The 19,582-nt window shown below is 53.2% G+C and overlaps 1 protein-coding gene across 4 annotated transcripts; it reads right to left on the bottom strand.

The window, feature by feature from the left end:
• Positions 1-59: 59 nt before the first annotated feature.
• Positions 60-19,475, bottom strand: PLEKHM2 (pleckstrin homology and RUN domain containing M2). 4 transcript variants are annotated; one of them, XM_010722996.3, is made up of 20 exons: positions 19,119-19,475; positions 12,051-12,157; positions 11,771-11,880; positions 10,777-10,876; positions 10,192-10,279; positions 9,596-9,782; positions 7,744-7,803; positions 5,900-6,134; positions 4,357-5,145; positions 3,999-4,068; positions 3,810-3,900; positions 3,415-3,479; positions 3,002-3,105; positions 2,749-2,881; positions 2,472-2,662; positions 2,154-2,219; positions 1,860-2,019; positions 1,477-1,656; positions 1,285-1,401; positions 60-1,114 (listed from the first exon to the last, which is right to left on the bottom strand). In XM_010722996.3, exons 1-20 carry the CDS (start codon positions 19,176-19,178, stop codon positions 977-979), a joined length of 3,051 nt encoding a protein of 1,016 aa, XP_010721298.2. In that variant the 5' UTR covers positions 19,179-19,475; the 3' UTR covers positions 60-976. The 4 variants fall into 4 exon arrangements, with proteins under 4 accessions (XP_010721298.2, XP_010721300.2, XP_010721301.2 ...); XM_010722998.3 differs by having other exon boundaries at positions 3,002-3,090; XM_010722999.3 differs by lacking the exon at positions 7,744-7,803.
• Between the last annotated feature and the right edge of the window lie 107 nt (positions 19,476-19,582).

The following is a 19,582-nucleotide window of genomic DNA, read 5'->3' as shown; positions in this document are numbered from 1 at the left end:
GCAAACCCCAAAACCAGCAGCAAGGGAACCCCAGCCCTGTGCGCAATGCAGGGCCGAGCTGAGTTACCAATGAATATTTATTTGGGGAGGAGGGGAACGGAAGCAGATGTATATATATATACATTCAGTCACATACATTTCCTCCCAGAAAAAGGCCCCGCAGATGTATATTACAGGAGATCTCCGTAGTACTGTTTAAAAGCTCAGACTGTGCCCTGCAGGGTGTGTGGCAGAGGGGGGAGCGATGGGGCCGACGTGGGGCTGCTGCCCCTGTCCTCTGGGCACAGCGACGGAGCTGGGCACGGCGGGGCAGCCGCAGCCCTTCGGCCCCTGAAGAACTCCGGACTCCATCTCTCTCTGCTGGGGTTTGTCCCATCACACATCCAAGCCCAGAGCTCCTGTCGCCTCCTAAAACCAGACCGCTCATGGCCAGGATATTCAAGGCCAAACTTCTGGCCACGTTCCCTCTTCTTTCCCCATCGTTCCCTGCTCAGCACCTCCAGCCTCAGCCCTGGCGCCAGCTCAGTGTGTGGTTTGGCCGTGTCTGGATGCGTTGCCCGTGGTGAGATTCTCCGTGCCCAGAGGGGGCTCAGAAGGAGCAGTGCCATACACAGTGATTGCATCAGCAAGGAGAAAACATGCACGATGTGATTCAGTGCCCGTCTCACCATGGCTGCCACCTGCTCTGTTCTGCACTGAACAAAGCCATGCTGTGCCCGGTGGATGCCCAGCCCCAGCCCACCCCACTCCAACACGCCGGGGCATTCCTCTCAAGGCGAAGCGCTCTGCCCCACAGCAGCTGGATGGCGAGGAGGGCGCAGGCTGCACAGCAGGGCAAGGCTGGCTGCGGCCCCAGCATGGCCACGGGGACCGTGAGATGGCAGAAGAGGTTGGGATGCCGCCGGTCACAGGCGCTGCCCGTGCCCACTCTCTGAGAGCATCTGGGGTGTCTGTCAGCCGTCCTCCCCCCTCAGGGCTAACACCAGGGGTCTCGCTCTGCCCGCCCGCGGCACAGGCTGTCGCTGCGCTGCCAGGCGCTGTTGATGAGGCTCTGAGCATCCTCACATTTCTTCTTGACAGCTGCGTCCAGAATGGCCTTGTGCAGGAGGTCGACCTGCAACGCGTGGAACCGTCAGGCAGGGAGGCACCACAGCTCCTTCTTGCACCCCATCCCACACCCCATGGATGTATGGGCACGGAGCTTTGGGGCTGCATGCCCTCTGCAGAAAGGAGGGTTTGCCTTGCCTACAGGCAGGGAAACGTTCGTGCAGAGCACGTGCTCACCTGGTATTTGTTTCTCCACGCGGCATTCAGTGCTGAGAGGAACCTCTCCAGTTCTGTAGTGCAACTGAAATAGAGCACCCAGGGAGGCAGGAACTGCTTCTGGTCCTGAGCAAACTCCTGAACATGAGAGAAAGCAGGTGTTGCTACCACGGCCCTGCCCAGCCCCAGGCCACCACAAATCACCTCGCTCACCAGGATGCAGTACTCCTTGTTGGCCTCTGTGGAGATAGAGGTGATGTCTGTCAGCTCCACCGTGCCCAGCGAGCGGAAGAAGCTGGTCTGGCAGTCCTCATGACAGGTGAAGGCCTTCTCATCTGTCAGCACCAGGCAGCAGGGGACACATGGTGTAGGGGCTACACCCTGGGGGATGACCTGCACATAGCGGGTGGGGAAGGGGAGATAGATCCTGGAATGAAGGAGCCCCATCTCCGTGGATGCCACATGCTTCTAGTGAAGGAAAGTGCCCTAAAACATCGCTTTCTATCCCGCTCTTTCGGGAACATCATGGAAAGGACCATGGAGGTTGGACCCAAAGGGGCTCAGGAGGGATTTGTTCACCCATGTGCGCAGCTCACCCCTTTGGAGACAGCCTGGCAGAAATACTGCATCCAGTCGGCCATGTCCTCCTCGTTGTCAGCACTCAGCTCCAGGGAGGGCCGGTCTGTCAGGATCACCTGGAAGGAGTGGGGCCGGTCGGTGGTGTTGGAGCGCCGGCATCCCCCGCACTGCTCACCGCTGGGAGAGAGGAGGGAGATCAGGATGGACCGGTAGCGCTGTTCCGATGACAACAAGCCCTGCCCCCATCCACCTTCCTTGTGCTGTTCATCAGCCTGTCCCATTTTCCCAGCTACATCCTACCAGCTGCTTACCCCATGTTGATGGAGAGCAGAGGTGTGACATCTGTGCGGTCGGGGTACTGGTACAGGATCCCATTGCTGTCATTTGGAAAGATGAGAGATGGTCAGTGGAGCCAGCTCAGCTCTGCCAACCATACAAGCATGCCCTGGCTTTGGTCACACAGACACTCCCGCCCAGCCCTGTGCATACAGGGGTTGTGATGCTGCTGCTGGCAGCCACAACAGGGGCTTTATCTCAGCCTCCCAGGTGATGAGATGGGCCCTCCTCCTCTCCCAGACAGCTCCTGGACAGCAAAAGAAAACTGGTCAGGGATCTTCTCCCAGACCCACCTGAGCACCACGAAGCAGGTCTTCCACTGCTCCTTGCCCAGGTATGAGGTGCCAGCCTTGTAGTGCAGAATGCCATCCTTTGTGACTGCATTTTCAGCAGAGGTGTAGCTATTGGGAGAGGGTCCCAGCGTCTCATCCATGGGGTCCTCCCAGTGTACGAGGCCATAGAAACGCACAACCACATCACAGGCCTGCGGGATGGGCAGAGATGTGAACAGGACGGCGTCCAGCGCGATGCTCCGCCACGCGCAGCGATGGCTGCCATGTCTGAACTCACCTCACACTTGGACTCCTGAGCCACAAATTTTGCAAGTGCCAGTTTCTCCATGGTGGCATCTGTGAGGATACTGGGGTACGGTGGCTCCCGGCACCCCTTGATCATGGCTGACTTCAAGGAGACCAGGAAGAACCTGAGAGGGAGACGCAGCTATGGAGGCAGCCCTTTGTCAGCTCCACCTGCCTGGCAGCCAAGGGTCCCTCCACTGACTGGAGGACTTCTGACGACACGAGGGACCGTCGGTCCCACTTACTCTGTGAGAGCCACATCTGCAGTGTCGAGCAGGAACTGCTTCCTCCGATTGGTGCACACCAGCGTCACCGTCTGCTGATCCAGCCCAACCTGTGTCACACATGACTGGGTAAGGAAGCAAGACAGAGGACAAAGGGTGGTGGAGCAGGGCTGAACCTGGCATCCTGGCCCCAGGGGAGAAGGTCAGCAGGTGCTCTGCTGCCCGTGTGGAGACACAGCAAGCCAAGCACCAGAGGTGGCATTTGAGAGCAACACTTCTAACGCTCCATCTCAAAGATTCACGGTCCAAAATGCTCCTCATGGACAAAGAGCCCCACTGAAACATTCCACCGTGCTGCTGCTGCGATCCCTGCAGCCAAAGAGGTGAGGATAACCACCAACCTGCCTCCTGCTCCCTCCCCAGACAGCACTCACCGAAATGTAGTCGAGCTCATTATAGGAAACGGCCTCCTCCACCATGTATGGCTTCTCTGCTGCCCCTGGCACAGAGAAAAAGAGCTGCATGAAGGGGGCCAAAGGAACCTGTCACTGCCTGGAACCAGCAAGAGAAGCCATGTCCCAGGGGCAAGGAGCTACAGGGCACAGGTCCTAGGGCTCCTTAGGGGGCACATCAACCTGATCTCACTGCTGCTATTGCCACTGCTCTTGGGAGCATGAAGGAACTGATAAACATTGATGAGTAATGATACCCTAATCACTGAGCAAGCCGCAGATCAAGCATCACTTCCCCCAGCTCCCAGACCTCCAGGGGCTGTCCTTGCTAAACTGAGAGTTGTAGCAACCCAGATAAGCAGGAGCTGTTGAGATACCTTTCCGGATCAGATACACGTAGCAATCTGTCAGCAGAACGTAGACCAGCTGCAGGTTCCCCTCCATGTGCCCAGTGCTCATTCGGATCATCTGTGTGCAAGGAGGAAAGCTCTCAGCCCATGGCCAAAGCAGACAGAGGAGGCTCCTTGCAGACTGATTGGTATGCCCGCCCTATGTGACTGTCTTACCCTGAACAACTGTTCCTCATTCTCCCGAAAGACATGGATCATCAGTAGGAGCAGATGGTTGTTGTCCACCCTGCAAAGACAGACAGAACAGGCTGAAGGACAGACAAATATGTGGGGCTGGGTGGGTCCAGTCACCTTTCTGAGTGAATGTGTGTGTGTTGAGGGCACCTGCTGGCCCACAAGACCTCCTTGTGAATCCCTGCGCATCACCTTCATCCTGGAAAAGGTTGGGCTTCGCCCCACAATTGGAGGACAATGGAAAAGTATCAGCTTGAGTACCAGCAGCTCTTTACATTTGGAAGACACGTTCTGTGCTCACCCAAACTCTGTATGCTGAGCTCAGCAGACCCAGCCTCACCTGAACTCCGAGGGATGGGTGAGCTCTGAAGGGCTGCCCTGACCTTCCTCCACACCAGAGTCCTCAGCGCTGCTCAAGGAAGGGCTGGGCTGCTCCTTCTTTGGCTCACCGACAGCCTCGGGATTGATGGTGTCCATCCGGGCAGTTTGGGGTTCACTGCTCACTCCTCCAGACTCCTCTACTGCCCCAACTGCTTCTCCCTGTCTGCTTTCTTCTTCTTCTTTAGGAGTCTCAGGGCTACCAGAAACATGTGGCGGTTGGCCAGCCCCTGGAGCGTCATTGTGGCCACCACCTGGTGCAGCAGCATTTGGACTCTCGACGGTAAAGCGGTAGAAGTCCATGGGGGCTGAAATCCCCTCGCTAAAGTCGCCAGAGGACGATCCATCTGGGGTGTCCCCTGGCGTGCCGGTCCGAAAGGACTGCCTGGGCGGCTCCAGGGGCGCGCTCCAGCCGCCGGGGTCCAGCTGCCCGTTCAGCCTGTCCATCACCTTGCTCAGCGGCTGCCCCACGCTCTCCATGGACGTGTCCTTCATTTCGGGGATGCGCAAAGCCAGCTGGCTGAGGGCGGAGCGCTCGTGTCCCTCCTCCTGCCCGCCCGGGCTCGGCTCCCCGGCTGGGGCGGTGGGATCATCGTCCCTCTGTACATCTCCTCTGTCACTCAGCCCGTTCACATCGCTGTCTCCGCTGCTCTGATGCGTGCTGGTCTCGGGCACTGTGGGCACAGATGTGTTCACTGGCTCCTCTGGCTTTGCTTTCTTCTTCTTGCCTGTTTTCTTCTTCTTGGCTAACCTGCAGGGTGAGAGGCCGTCATGAACATCACTTATCTTTGCCTGCCTGGACTTCTGCAGTGCAAAGGGAGGCGACTGGGGTCCCACCCTTTCCTGACAACCTTCCTCTGCTATTTTCCCTATAAAAGGAAGCACGGTGCTTCTCTTCCCACACTGCTGGAGAGCAGGGTGCACCGTGACCCATCTCAGAGTCGTCTCCTCTGCACCTCCCAGAAAAAACAGGTGTGAGAACAAAACCCAGGCCTGCTGGTCTGGTTTTGGGGTGCCTCTGTCCCCAGACGTGAGCAGTCAGCCTTGCACTCTCTGTCTGGGTTTAAGGCCTCCAAGGGAACCCCAAGGCTCTCCTCTGCAAGAAGTCAAACACAGGCCAGCAGGTCTGCAGACACATCTCCCTCAGCAGGTTTAGCCACAGCTCACTGACAGACAAGAGGAAGGAAGGAAGATCTGAGACCCAGAACTGCTGCAAAGCCGCCATCAGCCGGAGAAAGCTTAAATCACAAGCTAACAGCTCCCTCTGAGCTCCCTGATGCAAAACGTTGGGCAAAGGAATGTATGCCAAGCAATTCTACAGACCCAAGGGAGCTCTGTTAACACCTACAGAGGATCACTTAGTGTGCAGAAGCATAAAACCACTGCCTCCTGATTTTACAGAGGCTGCACAACAGATGCTGGGTTGGAAGGAGTGGTGCACCATCAGCCCCCAGTGTCTGCTGACACTGCAGGGCACGTTTCCAGGCCAGCAGCTCCATCCCCACCTGATGACCTCCAGCTCTGTGCAGCTCTCAGACTGGTCCGTTCCTTCAGGGGTGGCTTCTGCCTTCTCCTGGGAAGCTGTGTGCACCGGGGTGGTCTCCGTGGAGGACAGCACATCTGCTTTCTCCTCATTGAAGGGGTTGTAGCGCTGCGTTGGGCTTTTCACAGAGGCTTTGCTGCTATTTGCTTCTGAGGCAGTGGAGTGCGGGCAGCTGAGCGTGTCTGTGAGCTCCCCATCTGCAAAGACAAGAAAGGAAATGTGGGATTAACATCAGCCTGGGCATCCTGCAAGGGCCGGGTCAGGTCAGGTCAAGCAAAGCTGCGTGCTGGGGGCTCAGGGCACTGGGTGGTCACCCCACTGCTTACAGAGCACTGGCAGAGCATCGCTGGGCCAGCTTAGCACTGACAGCAGCTCCTTGCAAGGAGGGACAGAGGGCGTGCAGACCAGCATTACTCTGTGCTTGGCACTTGCTGCAATTTAGAAAATGTCTAGAAATAACAGCTCAGTCACCCACGAGCCTGCACCTGCATTAGGAAGTAGAGGCAGCATCCCCAGGAAAGAACCAGTGGGTCTTGGGGCTGTGGTGCTCATTACCAAGATGACAGTGGTTAACGAGGCTCAGAAATGCCCAAGGTGGAAATGTCTAGATGGAAACTGATGCACTTATGTGGCATCACGTTTGTGGTCGAGTCACCAGGACTCCTCATCTCTGCTAACAAGTCTTGGGGGCAATGCTCCCATCCAATCCTCCTCGAGGTCAGCAGCATTTTACACCAAATGGCTGCAGAGTACGGTTAGAAACCTCGCAGCTGGGTCCTGTGCTCAGCTAGGAGGGCAGCACGGAACCAACCCATGAAGCAATGCCCCTTACAGCAACCTGCATGACACACACATGGCACTGGGAGTGTGGGGAGGGAACGCAGCATTCACCCAGGCTGGAGGACAGCAGGCTGTGCAGAAGTCATAGCACAACCAGCCCGGCCCATGTTAGTCTGCAGAGGGAAAAGGAGCAGCAGAGAGGGGCTACAGCAGTCATGCTCAGCATTATCCATCCACAAAGACAGGGTTAAAGGAAGGTGATTGTGCCCTTCTCCCCAACACCATTAATTCCCCAGCTAACTACAAGCCTCATGGTAGGCAGCAAAAGGCCTTCTGAATGACAACCCTGTGAGACTGATTGGGGGGTGGAGGGTTTGAAGAGGAAAATGAAACCTTTAGTGACATTCCAGGTGCTCAGAAGCACTCATGACCCTGCTTGAGCACAGAACTGGATCTAGGGGAGCTCACTGGCCATTGCCATCGCTGCAAAGACGAGAAGCCAAAGGCTTCTGCTCCACTCCAGCCTTGTCCAGACTGACTGGAAGTGCTGTGGTAGAGCACTTGAGTGTGTTGGATAAGAAAGAAAATGAGAGGGGGTGTGTTAGAGCCTGAGAGCCATCCACATGGAATTCAAGCAGTCTTCCCAAATAGTCAGGTAGTTCTGGCCAAAACAATTCTGACTGCAACCTTCATCCAGTTTGTAATTATAAAGAACAGAGTGCATTTCCCCCTGGGGTAAAGCAAAGAGATTTCCTGCTCCTGGGATATGCAGAGGATCCACACATGGGCTCTGCATATGGAGGAAGGAGAACAAATTCCTCTGTCTGGCTACGCTAGGAGCTGGGAAATGCTCGGCATGTGATCTTACAGGAGACAAGATATTCTCTCCCCTCTGCCTACACTGAATTCCATCAACATGTGATGTTTGCATGTTAAAGAAGTGAACAGGAGAGCATGCAGCAAGCTTCAGGTGGCAGCAATGCATAGAGAAAAAACAACTGTTGTTAACACATGAGTATGTCCCACCTTCCCAGTCTCTGCTGGGCATGGTCTGCATTGCTGGAAAGACATCTCCAAAATCATAATCTACAAAAATGAGGGATAAAACTCAGGATTAGAAAAACAAGTAGTGGGGAGGGAAGGGAACAGGGGACAGTGTGAAGGGGGTTTAGGGATAAGAAGGGTGAGAAACAAAACAATCTTCCACTGATATCTGAAATGCATAACAAAATAGTTAGGGAACATGGATGCAAATGGAAATCAGCTTCCCTAACAGCTGTTACTGATGGATATTTGTGTTGCAGGAGTTACAATGCATAGGGATGAAGGCCTCAGTATGTGAGCTACTGGAAAGCTATAAATAAACAAACAAACAAATAAAATAATGGTGGGTATCATAGCAGGCTTGTGTACCTAACCAGGAATCCCCTTTGGGAAACTATTTAAGTGCTCTGTGCCTCAATTTCCCCACCTCACACTTATCTCCCACAGACACTGTGATGTTTGACTAATTAACGTTTGCAAAGCCAAGGGTCTGATTAAAGGGCAAACCTTGTCCTCTGGTCCTAAATTCCCCAAATTCACCTACATTCCCATGGTAGAGATGCTCCTGTTGAAATGTCTGGTAAGGAGACTTGGGGGTCACTTAGGAAAGACTACGCACTACTTTGATACAAAGACTCTGTGTGATGCTTCAGGGAAGGGTTCTGCTTTGTACACCCTGGCAAACCCAAACACCTCACTGCTTTCCCTGTGAAAGCAAACCCTTCTGCACCTGAACAGCACAGAGGAGCCCAAGGCAGTGCTGTGCTTCAAAGCCCTTTGCTAAAATGATGCTAATGCCCATCCCTGCATCTTGTGTCCAGAGCTGCTCCTCCTCAGTGTCTTTAGGGACTGCAGTCCTTGCACATAAAAGGCAGCTGGCAGACCCTTGTCTCAGACAGATCCCATCTGTAGGTGGACTCGCCCCCAAATTCACTGCACCCAGTTAATGACACACACTGCACCATCTACTCCAGAATTCCCCGATCCTACTTTCCTCAAACTGGCACTGAAGAAGGAAGCAGGCCGGTGTGTTTGGATTAGGAACAGCAGCAGAAGAGATGTTTCTTCAGGTGAGCATGCTTCCTGCAGTGTAAGAGCTGCCTGTTTCAGCCTGGGACGGGTTAAGGAGGCAGGCATAAGACACATCTCAACTGGTCAGGGACAACACCCAGCATGGCCAAGCCCCTTCTGACACAGACAAGAAGGTGAGTGTAAGGATATGAGTATCATGAGTTATCAGGCTGCTGGAAGTAAGATGCATAAAGAGAAATCACAGCATCTCTGAGACCATCACCTGCCTTTTCCTAGGGCTGCAGAGATGGAAAAAGACTTAGGAAACTGTTCCCTGCTTCCTTCACCATACTGAGGTCTCTCAACTGCAAAATAAGCAGTTAGAAAAGGTCCTCTGCAGTCTTATGTACCTGCTCTAAGCTGAAAGCTGTGTTCAGAAACAGCACAGCCTTCATTCCTTGAGAGATTTCACCAGTTCTTGCAAAAACATCCCCCCCATTATGGAAATTTGGCCTGAGGCAATTGGCATGGAAGGTCCTCCTTTCCCAGACTGAAGCAACGTGGTTGTTTTTGCAGCTTAAATGCCAGTGCTGCACTGCCCTCTCATTTCCACTGGCCGCACCTCCCTGCGAAAGACATGAAGAGGCTCACAGCCTTACTTCTGGAGTTCTTTGGTCTCTTCATCTGTTCATCATCTGTTACATGATTTGGTGCCTTGTCCAGTTCAGCAGCACAGCTGATGGCAGTACGGAAACATGCAGCCCTCAATCTCACCTGTTTCAGAAGACAGGAGGCTGGTGCTTTTCCCTCCCAGACCACTTACCTTCACTGGATGGAGCAATGGCACTGTCGTCCCACTCCAGGTTGGTGGAGGTGACAGAGTTGAAGGAGTTGAGAGAGATACTGTCTGAGCCGTGCATGGAGCTGGGCAGGCGGTCCTCAAAGTCCAGCAGGTACTGAGGTTTGTAGTAATCTGGCATGTACGGGGCCAGATCCAGGTAAGGAGCGTCCTGCAGGGAAGAAGAAATGGAGTCAGTCAGGCTCTGAGTCACTGCACACAGGTAAAAGCACAGCCAAAATGACAGGACTGCCCTTGAATGTCTTCTGATGTCTATTCCTGCTCCTTTCATAGGAAAGCCAATGGCTTCCTCCTCTTTTCCTGCAACACGGAGGGTCTCCAGTGACTTTGTGAACACCTCCATTTCCCTGCAGGAATGCCAGCACTTCATAGCACATTTGGAAGCATGACTTCTCTTTATCCTCATCTGTCTGGAAGCCGCATATTTTCAACTGAACAAGACAGCTGCCAACAAGGTGCCCTGGCCCAAGCAGTGAGACCTGTGGCAGCCAGGACACCCATCCCACTCCATGCACCCACTGTCCCCAGTTACAAAGGCAGACAACAAACTGTCCCCTCACCAGATCCAAGTCAAAGCGGATGAACTCCAGCCCGGACACCAGCGTTAAGAACAAGGTCAGATGATCATGGCTGCAAACCAGGGCATTCCTGCAACACGGATAAAACAGAACAGTTGAAAAGGAAACTAGCTACAAGCACCCTTGTGTTTTCTTAGTTTTGGTGGTGTGTCCCTGAGATGCGCTGTAAACAACCCCACAGCTGCACGCCTGCTGTTTGCCTCCTGTCTAAGAGCTCCAAAAGCACATCTTCTTCTGCATGCTGCCCCCAAATTGTGCTACATCCCAATTTCCAATCGTCCACCAGAGCTGGTCCACAGCTTCTTGGAAGGCATGGAAGAGAATGAAGAGTATGTCTGGGGAATAACAGGAGGAATAAAAGGGAATAAAAGGGGTAAATAGAAGAGATGCTTGCAGGCCCTCTTATAGAACTGTACCTCCACATCTGGGATCCTTGCATCAAATATGCAACACTTCTGCAAATGATCAGACCTGGCCAACTTCTTGCTCTCTCACTGGCACCTCTTGTTTCTCACAAGGAGGGATACCAAAAAGAGCCCAAAAACCAGAACCAGTTCAGATACTCACTTGACATAGTACTTGTGCAGCAGGCTTAGGTTCTCCTGGAACAACCTCAAGTAGCTCTCCAAGGAGTTTTCATTGAGGGCAAGATACAGCCATGCTCGGCCTGAAAGCAAAGCAGCAGAAAGATTTATCTGCAGGGAGACACCTGCAAAGCAAAGTAAGCCTGGAAATAATCACAAGTCAGTTACAATGCATCAGATTGTTCATTCACATTCATATCATTTGAAGGGGGCATCTGACTGTTGGATGAATCTACGGGAAAAATGCCAGTGGGAGATGAATGGGAAGATTCATGATTTGGGGTAGGAATAAGAATGAGAGACTGTGTGGTAGGCAGTTGAGGAGCAGCCACACAACTGGGTCCCTACTGCATGATGGGGCCCTGCTGGCATTTCCAGTGGGATCAGCAGCCAGGAGAAGCAGAGGGAGAATCATTCTAAATCAGCACAGGTGGAATTGGAGGTATTACAAAAAGGTTGGTGCAGAGAGAGGTGATGGTGGAATCTGTGCTCAGCTCCACTCTCACCGGTACAAGGCTTGGGAGACGAAGGATGCTGGGAGAATCAGGCAGAGAGGAGGTCTCTGGGCACCACCCTGTGGCCTTGATGGTCCCAAACATCTGCTACAGACATCTCACAGCTGAGGAGAAGCAGCATCAGACAAACAACAGCTACAGCAAGACACTGCGGGGCAAGAGAGGTGATGCCTCCTGTCTGCCACAAACTCTTCCTGAGAGCACAGCACAGCAGATTGCTTTGGTTTCACAGCAGCAGAAGCATGGCTAGAGACAGGCTGCAGTACTGCTAGGGCCATAAAGCAGCTCCAACAAGACTGCCACCTCCTGGGGTTGAATACAGTGAGATGGACTCAGCCCAGCTGGCTCCCCAGGTCCCCAGCCCTCGAGCACATGGCCATTACAGCCTTCCCAAGCTTTCTGCCAGATGTCCCCACCCTGATGTCTGCTCTCAGAGCCAGGCCAGTGTCTGCGAACACTCACTGCGTCCCAGGTTGGTGGCCACGTGTTGGAGCACTTCTATCTGCTTGATGGCTTCACGGCGGGTGAAGTGAACAACCAGCACCCAGTAACCCGAGGAAAGGTCTTGCAACCTGGAAAAGAGGGGTCCAGAGAGAATGTAAGCAAGGGCTTCGTTATCCCCGTCCAAATTACCGACTAGACGTTTTTCCCATGTTGAGGAAAGCTTCTGCAGCATGCTGTGTGTGCTTTCACAAGCCAAATGCAGTGAAAAGGAAAACCCAGAAGTAGGTGCAATGCTTACCCATAGAGCAGAGCGTGGTCCAGATGCTCACAGAGCCGCTGCAGGACCTTGTCGTGGTTTCTGATGGCCGGGGTCTCATCCTCACAGGCAGCAAAGTAGCTCTGCAGCTGCAAGGGGAAGAGACAGATGGCTGAAGCATCCCACAGAGACAGCTGGAATCGCTGGCACGCTCACACACAGCATTAGGTAGCATCCCAGGAAGAGACAGAGGGTTTCTGCAGCACAGGTGAAGGCAGAGGCATTGAATACAGAACGAAGGCAGCCTGGTTCATCTGCGGGGTGAGGCCACATCACCACCAGGCATTATGTCATTTGGCTGCCACTTTTTCAAAAACCAGGACAGTCATCTCACTGTTCACAGCTGCAAGGCACTGGTAAGGTCAGCTCTGAGGTCCACACTGGTTCTAGAAACCCCATAAACTCCCTCACAGCCACATCATGCCTTCACAGCTGACCCAACGGCCCTCTCCTGCCCCTCGAGCTCAGAGCTCTACTCAGGTCCACATCTCACATGCACTTGGCATCCAGGCAGGCACATTACTCACGTAACCTCAGCTGTTCAGCCACGTTTATTTGCTCTGGTTGGCGACAGTTCAGCTGAGCCATGACAGCACATCCCCCTTACATACCATGTTTTGGCAACCTGATGCATCTTTGCCAAACCTCACCAGTCACTCAGGCTCCACGTAAATAACTACAGCAATAAAGAACCAGGTTTATAGGCTACAAAAACTCAGCGTTGTGCTTGTAAAGCCTGACCTGACCCCAAAAGCCAGGAACTGGTTTCTCCTCTTGAATTACTGTGGGTACATCCAGCTTTAGCACCCTCCTCGCCTGAAGATCTCTGCATCTCTGTGGAGGAAGGCAGCTCTTAGGTAAGACAGGAGAGCCAGGCGTGTTCCTACATGGACCCAGCCCTTACGTGGGAAAGAACTGCTGAGCTGGAAGACTTGCAACCAAATTCCTTCATCTGATTGCACAGTGCAATGCATCCAGTCCCTGTCCCAGTAAGGAGGTGAATCCCCTGGGGAAGGCAACGTGCCATGTTGGTTTGCTTACAGACTTTCACTGCACCTACGTGAGAGTCGACGTGTTCTAGCCCAGCAGCTCCTACCTGTGTTAGAAGGAAGCAGTCTCCAAAGATTTCTGCTATTAATAGGCAGCCCAGGCCTAAGCAGGGACACCAGTGCCCTAAAATCCCACGATTCAAGAACTACTTTGGGATCCATCTGCAGCCAGTGTTTTAAGTGCATTCCTGAAGCAAGGACACTCAAGGAAGAAACAAAATTCAGAGCTTATCCCCCAGATGATGGGCAGATGGAGCCACGGGGGATCACACAGGATTTCACACAGTCCCCTTTGATTTGGAGCAGTGGGATCCTCTGGGATGGCAAAGCCTTTGCCACGTGGGCTATGAGCCAGGAACCAAAGGCAGAAATGCATTATCCCACCCATGCTGCTGCCTATGCAGAGAGCTGGGAAACCCTCTGCTGTGGGTCTGGGACATCTGTCCTGGGTTTTTCTGCAGGCTATGTGCTTGCTTGACAAAATGCAGCTGTGGGGTCTTACATTAGCTGACCACACCAGCGGCTGAAAAGGAGCAGCTCTGTGCGCAGAGAGGTCAGCACAGAGGGAAGTCTCCAGTCTTGCTCTGTCACAGACCAGAGGAACTCCCCATCAGTGACAGAACCCAAGCCTGGGCAGCAAAAGAGATGAGCAAATGGAAGCACTTCCTCTTCTTCTTTCCTTTCTTCCCCAAAATAGCTCCTATCTTCGTTACAGACCTTCCTGCAGCCAGCTCGTGATTTCCAACCCTCTGCAGCTCCCCGGCGCTGCCAGACTGACCGACCAGCTCCCACATCACAGGTCCCCCCGAAAGCCATTAGCAAACCCACAGGGTTATCTCCTCTCAACATCTCTGAATGGTGAGAAGTACCTGGGGATTTCTGGAAGATTTCCATTCCTTAGAAAAGCTAAATTTCAGTTTTGATGGTGTCACTCTGTGTTATGTTAAGGCTTTGTGCTACCTTCAGCCTCCCTCTTGTCCCAGGAGCCAATTCCACCAGCAGCACCCTGGCCTTGCTTCATTTAGCTGAGGGAAAGACATAGCAACGTCCACTCCAAGCAGCCCTCACCCACTCTCTGCCATGTTGGGAGGCAGAGGACGGACTCGTGGACTGCTGTGTGTGCAGTCACGGGGCTGTGCAGCTTGGCAGTTCCTCCCAAGGTGGATTTGAGCACTGAGTCACGGCTGTGGATGAGCTGTTCCATGCGTTGGTCACAAGGAAGCACATCAAGGAGTTGCTCCTACCTGTAGGTGATGCCTAATACACCTCTCTGACCTCTAAATTACCATGCATTTACATGAGGTGTTTGTTCTTCTGCAAATTGCTACAAAACACAAACAAACCATTTGGAAGCAACCTCTTCCTAATCACTGTGTGGCAGATGGACCTGTTTGGGAAGCGAAGAGCTGAAGCCTCGTGACCACATGTGAAGCATCCACAAAGCAGCTTCCTGACATGCACGGGGAAAAGCAGGAAGGAAACAAGCAATGAGGGTAAAAAGCGTTAACTGAGCACAACTGCAGGAGCACTCATCTCAAGGGTTTCTGGAGAGATGCTCTCCCCTTCTGCCTCACAAACCAGGTGAGTACCAGACCGAATGGCTGAAGTCTGCCTGGGGTGAAGGAGTTGCGCAGCATGCAGTGCCCTGAGACCTCGAGTCTCAACCCAGAGCTATTTATAAACATTCCTGTGGCCAAAATAAGTGCTGTTGGCATCCAGAAGGCATCCCCACCATGCACTGAGAGCGTCCTTCTCAGCTCGGCAGCCCTTTGTGTCACAACCACATCTGACCACTGCGTTTCAGCAGCGTGGGGCAGAACCTGGTGTGTAAACATGCTGTGTAAAGCTGTTACAAAAGCTCCTCCCAAGCCCAAGTATTCAAGGATGGCAAGTTAAACACACTCAAAGAAGAGCAGAAGGGTGTTTGTCCAAAGGGAGCAGAGAGCTTCTCTGAATGAAGGGGAATAAAGGGAGAATTTGTGCTCTCAATCACTGCACCTCGTGCCAGTGAGGAGATGCTTTTAATTGCTGTTTATCAATAAGAGCTGACTGCAGACAGTGTTTTGGTTCTTTTTTTGTAGTAATATACCACACCCCATGCTGGCATGCATAAGGATATTCCTCACACAACTTTATAGCCCACTAATTGAATCAGTTCTCAATGAGTACACTGCTCTCCGGGCCCATTTGCAGAGCTTGTGCTGTAAGAAGAGGTGCCAAAAAATGAGCTGGCCAGGCTCTTCCCTCTATTCCTGTTTGGCTCCCAACAAAAGAAGGGACCTTCAGTGTTTTTCATGCTGAGGAATAGCTTTGAGCTGTAGCAGCCACACTGTGAAGTCCATTCTCCAAACAGAATCATTCTTGTGGTGCTTCTTGGAAGGCCCTCCTGCACTCCCACAGCCTGATTGAAATGCAGTCTTCTGACTCTGTTCAAGGCTGGCCACAATCCAGCCAAGTCTTCACCTCCTCTCCGTACATCTGGCCCACAGATATTCCACCAGCAGCTTTCCAGCATCAAGTTCACATCCCTTGTTCTGCTTGGCATTTCTCTGGCAAGACAAAATCACTGCAAAGAAAAGCCAACAGTGCCATCGGGCAGCCCCTTGCATTCTGCCAGCTCAGCTCCGACCCCAAACCACTGTGCTCACTGCATGGGACACTTCAAAACCCACTTTCTCACACACAGCACAAGGACTGGCAAGGGGTTTTCTGCCAGTTGCAAAAAAGAAAAACAAAAGGAATGCCACAAAGCAGCAAATGGATAGCCAAAACATCAAGCAAATTGGTGTAGCCTTTTTTCTGTCTCAATTCCTGTCCTCCCATTGCCTTCCCAATCAGTGGAAAGACAGTTTCTCCTATCTGTCAAGGAGGTATCTTTCTCTGAAAGCAGGATTTTGGAGATGTGAACCTCTGCAAGACTCAACACACTCCCAAAACCCATTTCCAGCAGCTGTCCTTCCATCTCACTGCTCAAGGCTGGAGCTCCAGGGAGCACCAAAACCACAAGGCAGATGTCTGACCTTGTCCCAGGCAAGTGATGGCAGCTCAGCTCAAAGGAAAGGGGCAAAGGCACAGGACAGGGCAGATAGGTAAGAAGACTGATAAATGAATAGAGGAGCAAAATTACACTTGCTCAGAGGAGTACAAATTCAATGGCAGATGGATAAAGAGGAGGCCAAACTCCTCTGCAACTTCTACATCACCCATAAAACTGGGCTGAATTTCAAGGCAGAGACGCTGCTCTGTTGCTGTCTTCACCAGTCAAGAAATACATACATATATACAGCACAACTTAGATCTCTGAAACTGCAGCTCTGTCTGGACCTTTGGGGGCTGCACACATGACTTGGCATTTCTTACAAAAAACTTTCAGATCAGCACCTGCCTCAGTGCCTGGCTTCCCATTCTGGACACTGCATCCCTTGCCTCGGTTTTGGGACCTTCCCAATGGAAAACATTGACACTCAGCAAGTTGAGGGCACTGCCAATTGCACTGGAGCAGCCTTGAGAAAAAACAGCACTTTCATGATGTGCAGAGACCTGAGCCTAAAAGAAACAAAGCCGACTCCCACAACAAAGACGTTTCACGTCTAGAAACACAGAGCTCTGAAGCATTTGCCCAGCTGTGTGCAGTCTGGTAAGGCTGTCACCTCCTGGGACACTTGTCAGCTCCCATTCCCCAAAGGCTTTTCCACCAGGGCTTTTCTTCATTTGAAGTTCATTATTTCTGCAGCAGCGAGCAGGGAATGGGCACGGAGCCGGCTGGCAAGGCTGGAGGGAAGCTGCCAGTGGTGCAGTCTGTCAGATGCAGCCAGCAGAGTCTTTGGGATGGCACACAGCTGCTGAGGAACAGGATCCCCGTGTTAGTTGCAGGCAGACAGAAAGGTCATATGCTCAGCACAACAGAAAAACAGATTTCATAGGAGTGAAAAACAAGTCCAGTTGGTAAACACACTACAACAAATGAGCACAGGGGGTTTGTGCCCTGCAACGGTGCTGTTCTCCCAGAGAGCTGCTGCTTACCCACACTGCAAGCATTCAGTGCTTTGAATCTCTCCACACAGACCAAGTTTTCTGGCACGAAGTTATTTGGATTACTCTTCTTGGATGGGGACATCAGAAAGCTGAATCACTCAGCGGCCGCATCACGCTCAGAGAACTTGTGAAACTGGAGGCTGACCGCCTCGGAGACAGTTCCTGTTGCTCCCTATACAAAAGCCACTGCCTCATCCACCTAGAGGTGAGCACATTCCTTTTGTGTTTTAGCAAAGGATGCTCTGCTTCAGCACCTCTCCAGGATGGGTGGACCAAACCGTCCCCAAATCTACCTTCAGGGGATGCTGCAAAGCAGAGCTGGGGCACAATGGGGGACTGCAACAGCATTTTTCTGGTACAGAGCTGAAAACCAGGTCGGGAGATGGGCAGAAAGGCACAGCATTAACTCACTGCTACTGCTGCTCAAATGGGGATAGTGGAAACTCCTCCTCAAGTCTGAAGCTGAGAAAAGAAAGCCTGTTACACCTGGGCAAAAAGCATTAGAGAGGCACATACATTGTCTCAGAATCACAGAATCACCAAGGTTGGAAAAGACCTTCAAGATCATCCAGTCCAACCACCCACCCATCACCAATAGTTCTCACTAAACCATGTCCCTCAACACAAAATCCAAACGTTCCTTGAACACCTCCAGGGTCGGTGACTCCACCACCTCCCTGGGCAGCCCATTCCAAACCCATGGTCACAAACTCATCCGAGCCCTCTGCTCTACAAATCAAACCTGTACCAACATGGAAAGTAAGGAGCGACCAGCCTACGCAGCCAGAAAGCTTTTGAAATCAGAGGTGATACCTGGAGAACTCCCCACACCTCGTGACACAACCTGCTGCAGGCAGGGAGCAGAGAACAAATGAGATGAGATCTCAGCGTGTGGGAAGGGTGTAGCTGCTCCTCTCACCTACTGACTGATGGTTCCCACTAAGACAGAGAAAAGAGAAGCACCAGAGACTCAAGGGCAGAAGTCAAACAGCGAAGCACTGAGATGAATGATCAGCTCCATTGCTGAAGGAGAGCAAACTCCCTGAGGAAGCAGAATTGCATCCCAGAGGTAGAACACAGGGGTGTGCCAGTGCTGGACTTCTGCCACGTGGCTGAGCTGGGTTTCAGTAGGACAGTATTAACAAATCTATCAGCCTGAAGTCTCCTATGCCTGCCTGAGCTTTTGTACTCTGAACTGAGCAGGAAAGCAAAGGGGTAGGACTGCAAAATCCAAAAATCCCTCTGTTCTGCTGGACCAAAACAGGAGAGCTGACAGAGATCAGTGCAGGTCAAGCCATAGCAAAGCTGTAGCTGAGGAGCCCTCAAATATGACAATTATTAAAACAGTCACCAGGTTGATTTTATAGCATCTCCAAACGAGGATCCCCGGGGATTTTCTGCATGTAAATAAACAGTGCCCAACAAATCCTGTGTGGGAACTGATATATCCTTATGCCAAGGTCAGACATGTGGAGCATCACAACGGAGCTGGGAGCCAGATGAACATCCACACATTTCCAGGTAGATACAAGATTATCCTTTGTTTTTAGAGGACAGATAAACGAGAGCAGAGGACAGGCTCACAGATGGAGGAAAGAGAACGGGAATTTGCACAGCCATCCTACATTCAGGAGTGCTGTCAAGCTACCCTGCCCTTAATAATGCTGGAAATTCACTTGTGTCACAGCAAATCTTCACGGATGAATCTGTATCAGGACATACACCAGGACACACACGGAGCAAGCCCAGGAAGCCCCCCTTCCCCAAAACTTGTGGGAACACTGAAACCAGGTCGCCTTCCCAAGCGCCAACCGGAGCTGCCATCGGCGCCAGGCCGGACCGCGAGCTCCGAAGTCCCGCACGCCTGACGAATCGCTCTTCCGACCGACACAGAAAGGGGCAGCAGCCCGGCACGGCAGCGCAGCCCCGCCGCAGCCCACACGGACCCCGTCCCGTCCGCGCCCACCTTCTTCACGGACAGCGAGATGTTCTCCAGGATGCGGTCCTTCACCTCGGCCGGCTCCATCACTCCCGGCCCGGCCGCCCTCCGCCGCCCGGTCCGCCCGGCGGAGCCCGAGTGCCGCGCCGCCCCCCGGGCCCGCTCCCCGCCCCGCCGCCCCCCGCCGGCCGGCTCCGTGCTGCCGGCTGCCCGGCCCGGCCCCGGCCCGGCCCGCAGGCTGCGGGGTTTGGGCCGCCGCCGCTCAGCGCGCCATGGCCGCGCCCGGGCCCTGCCGGCGGGCGGGAGGGAGCGGAGCCGGGCAGCGCTCGTGACGGCGCCGCGCTCCGCAGGAACTGAGCTCAGCAGGAAGGGGACGGGCTGTGCGCGGTCGGACCGCCCAGCACCGCCCCCGGCACGGAGCGGCTGCGGGACGCTGCTGGGATCCGCGCACCGCCTTCCTTCCGCAGCCTTTGCTGTAAGTGAGAACGGAG

This window comes from Meleagris gallopavo, chromosome 23, assembly GCF_905368555.1.
Source record: "Meleagris gallopavo chromosome 23, MGAL_WU_HG_1.1, whole genome shotgun sequence".
Taxonomy (NCBI): domain Eukaryota; kingdom Metazoa; phylum Chordata; class Aves; order Galliformes; family Phasianidae; genus Meleagris; species Meleagris gallopavo.
The sequence above is the reverse complement of the archived record's forward strand: the minus strand, read 5'-3'. Positions and strand labels throughout refer to the sequence as shown.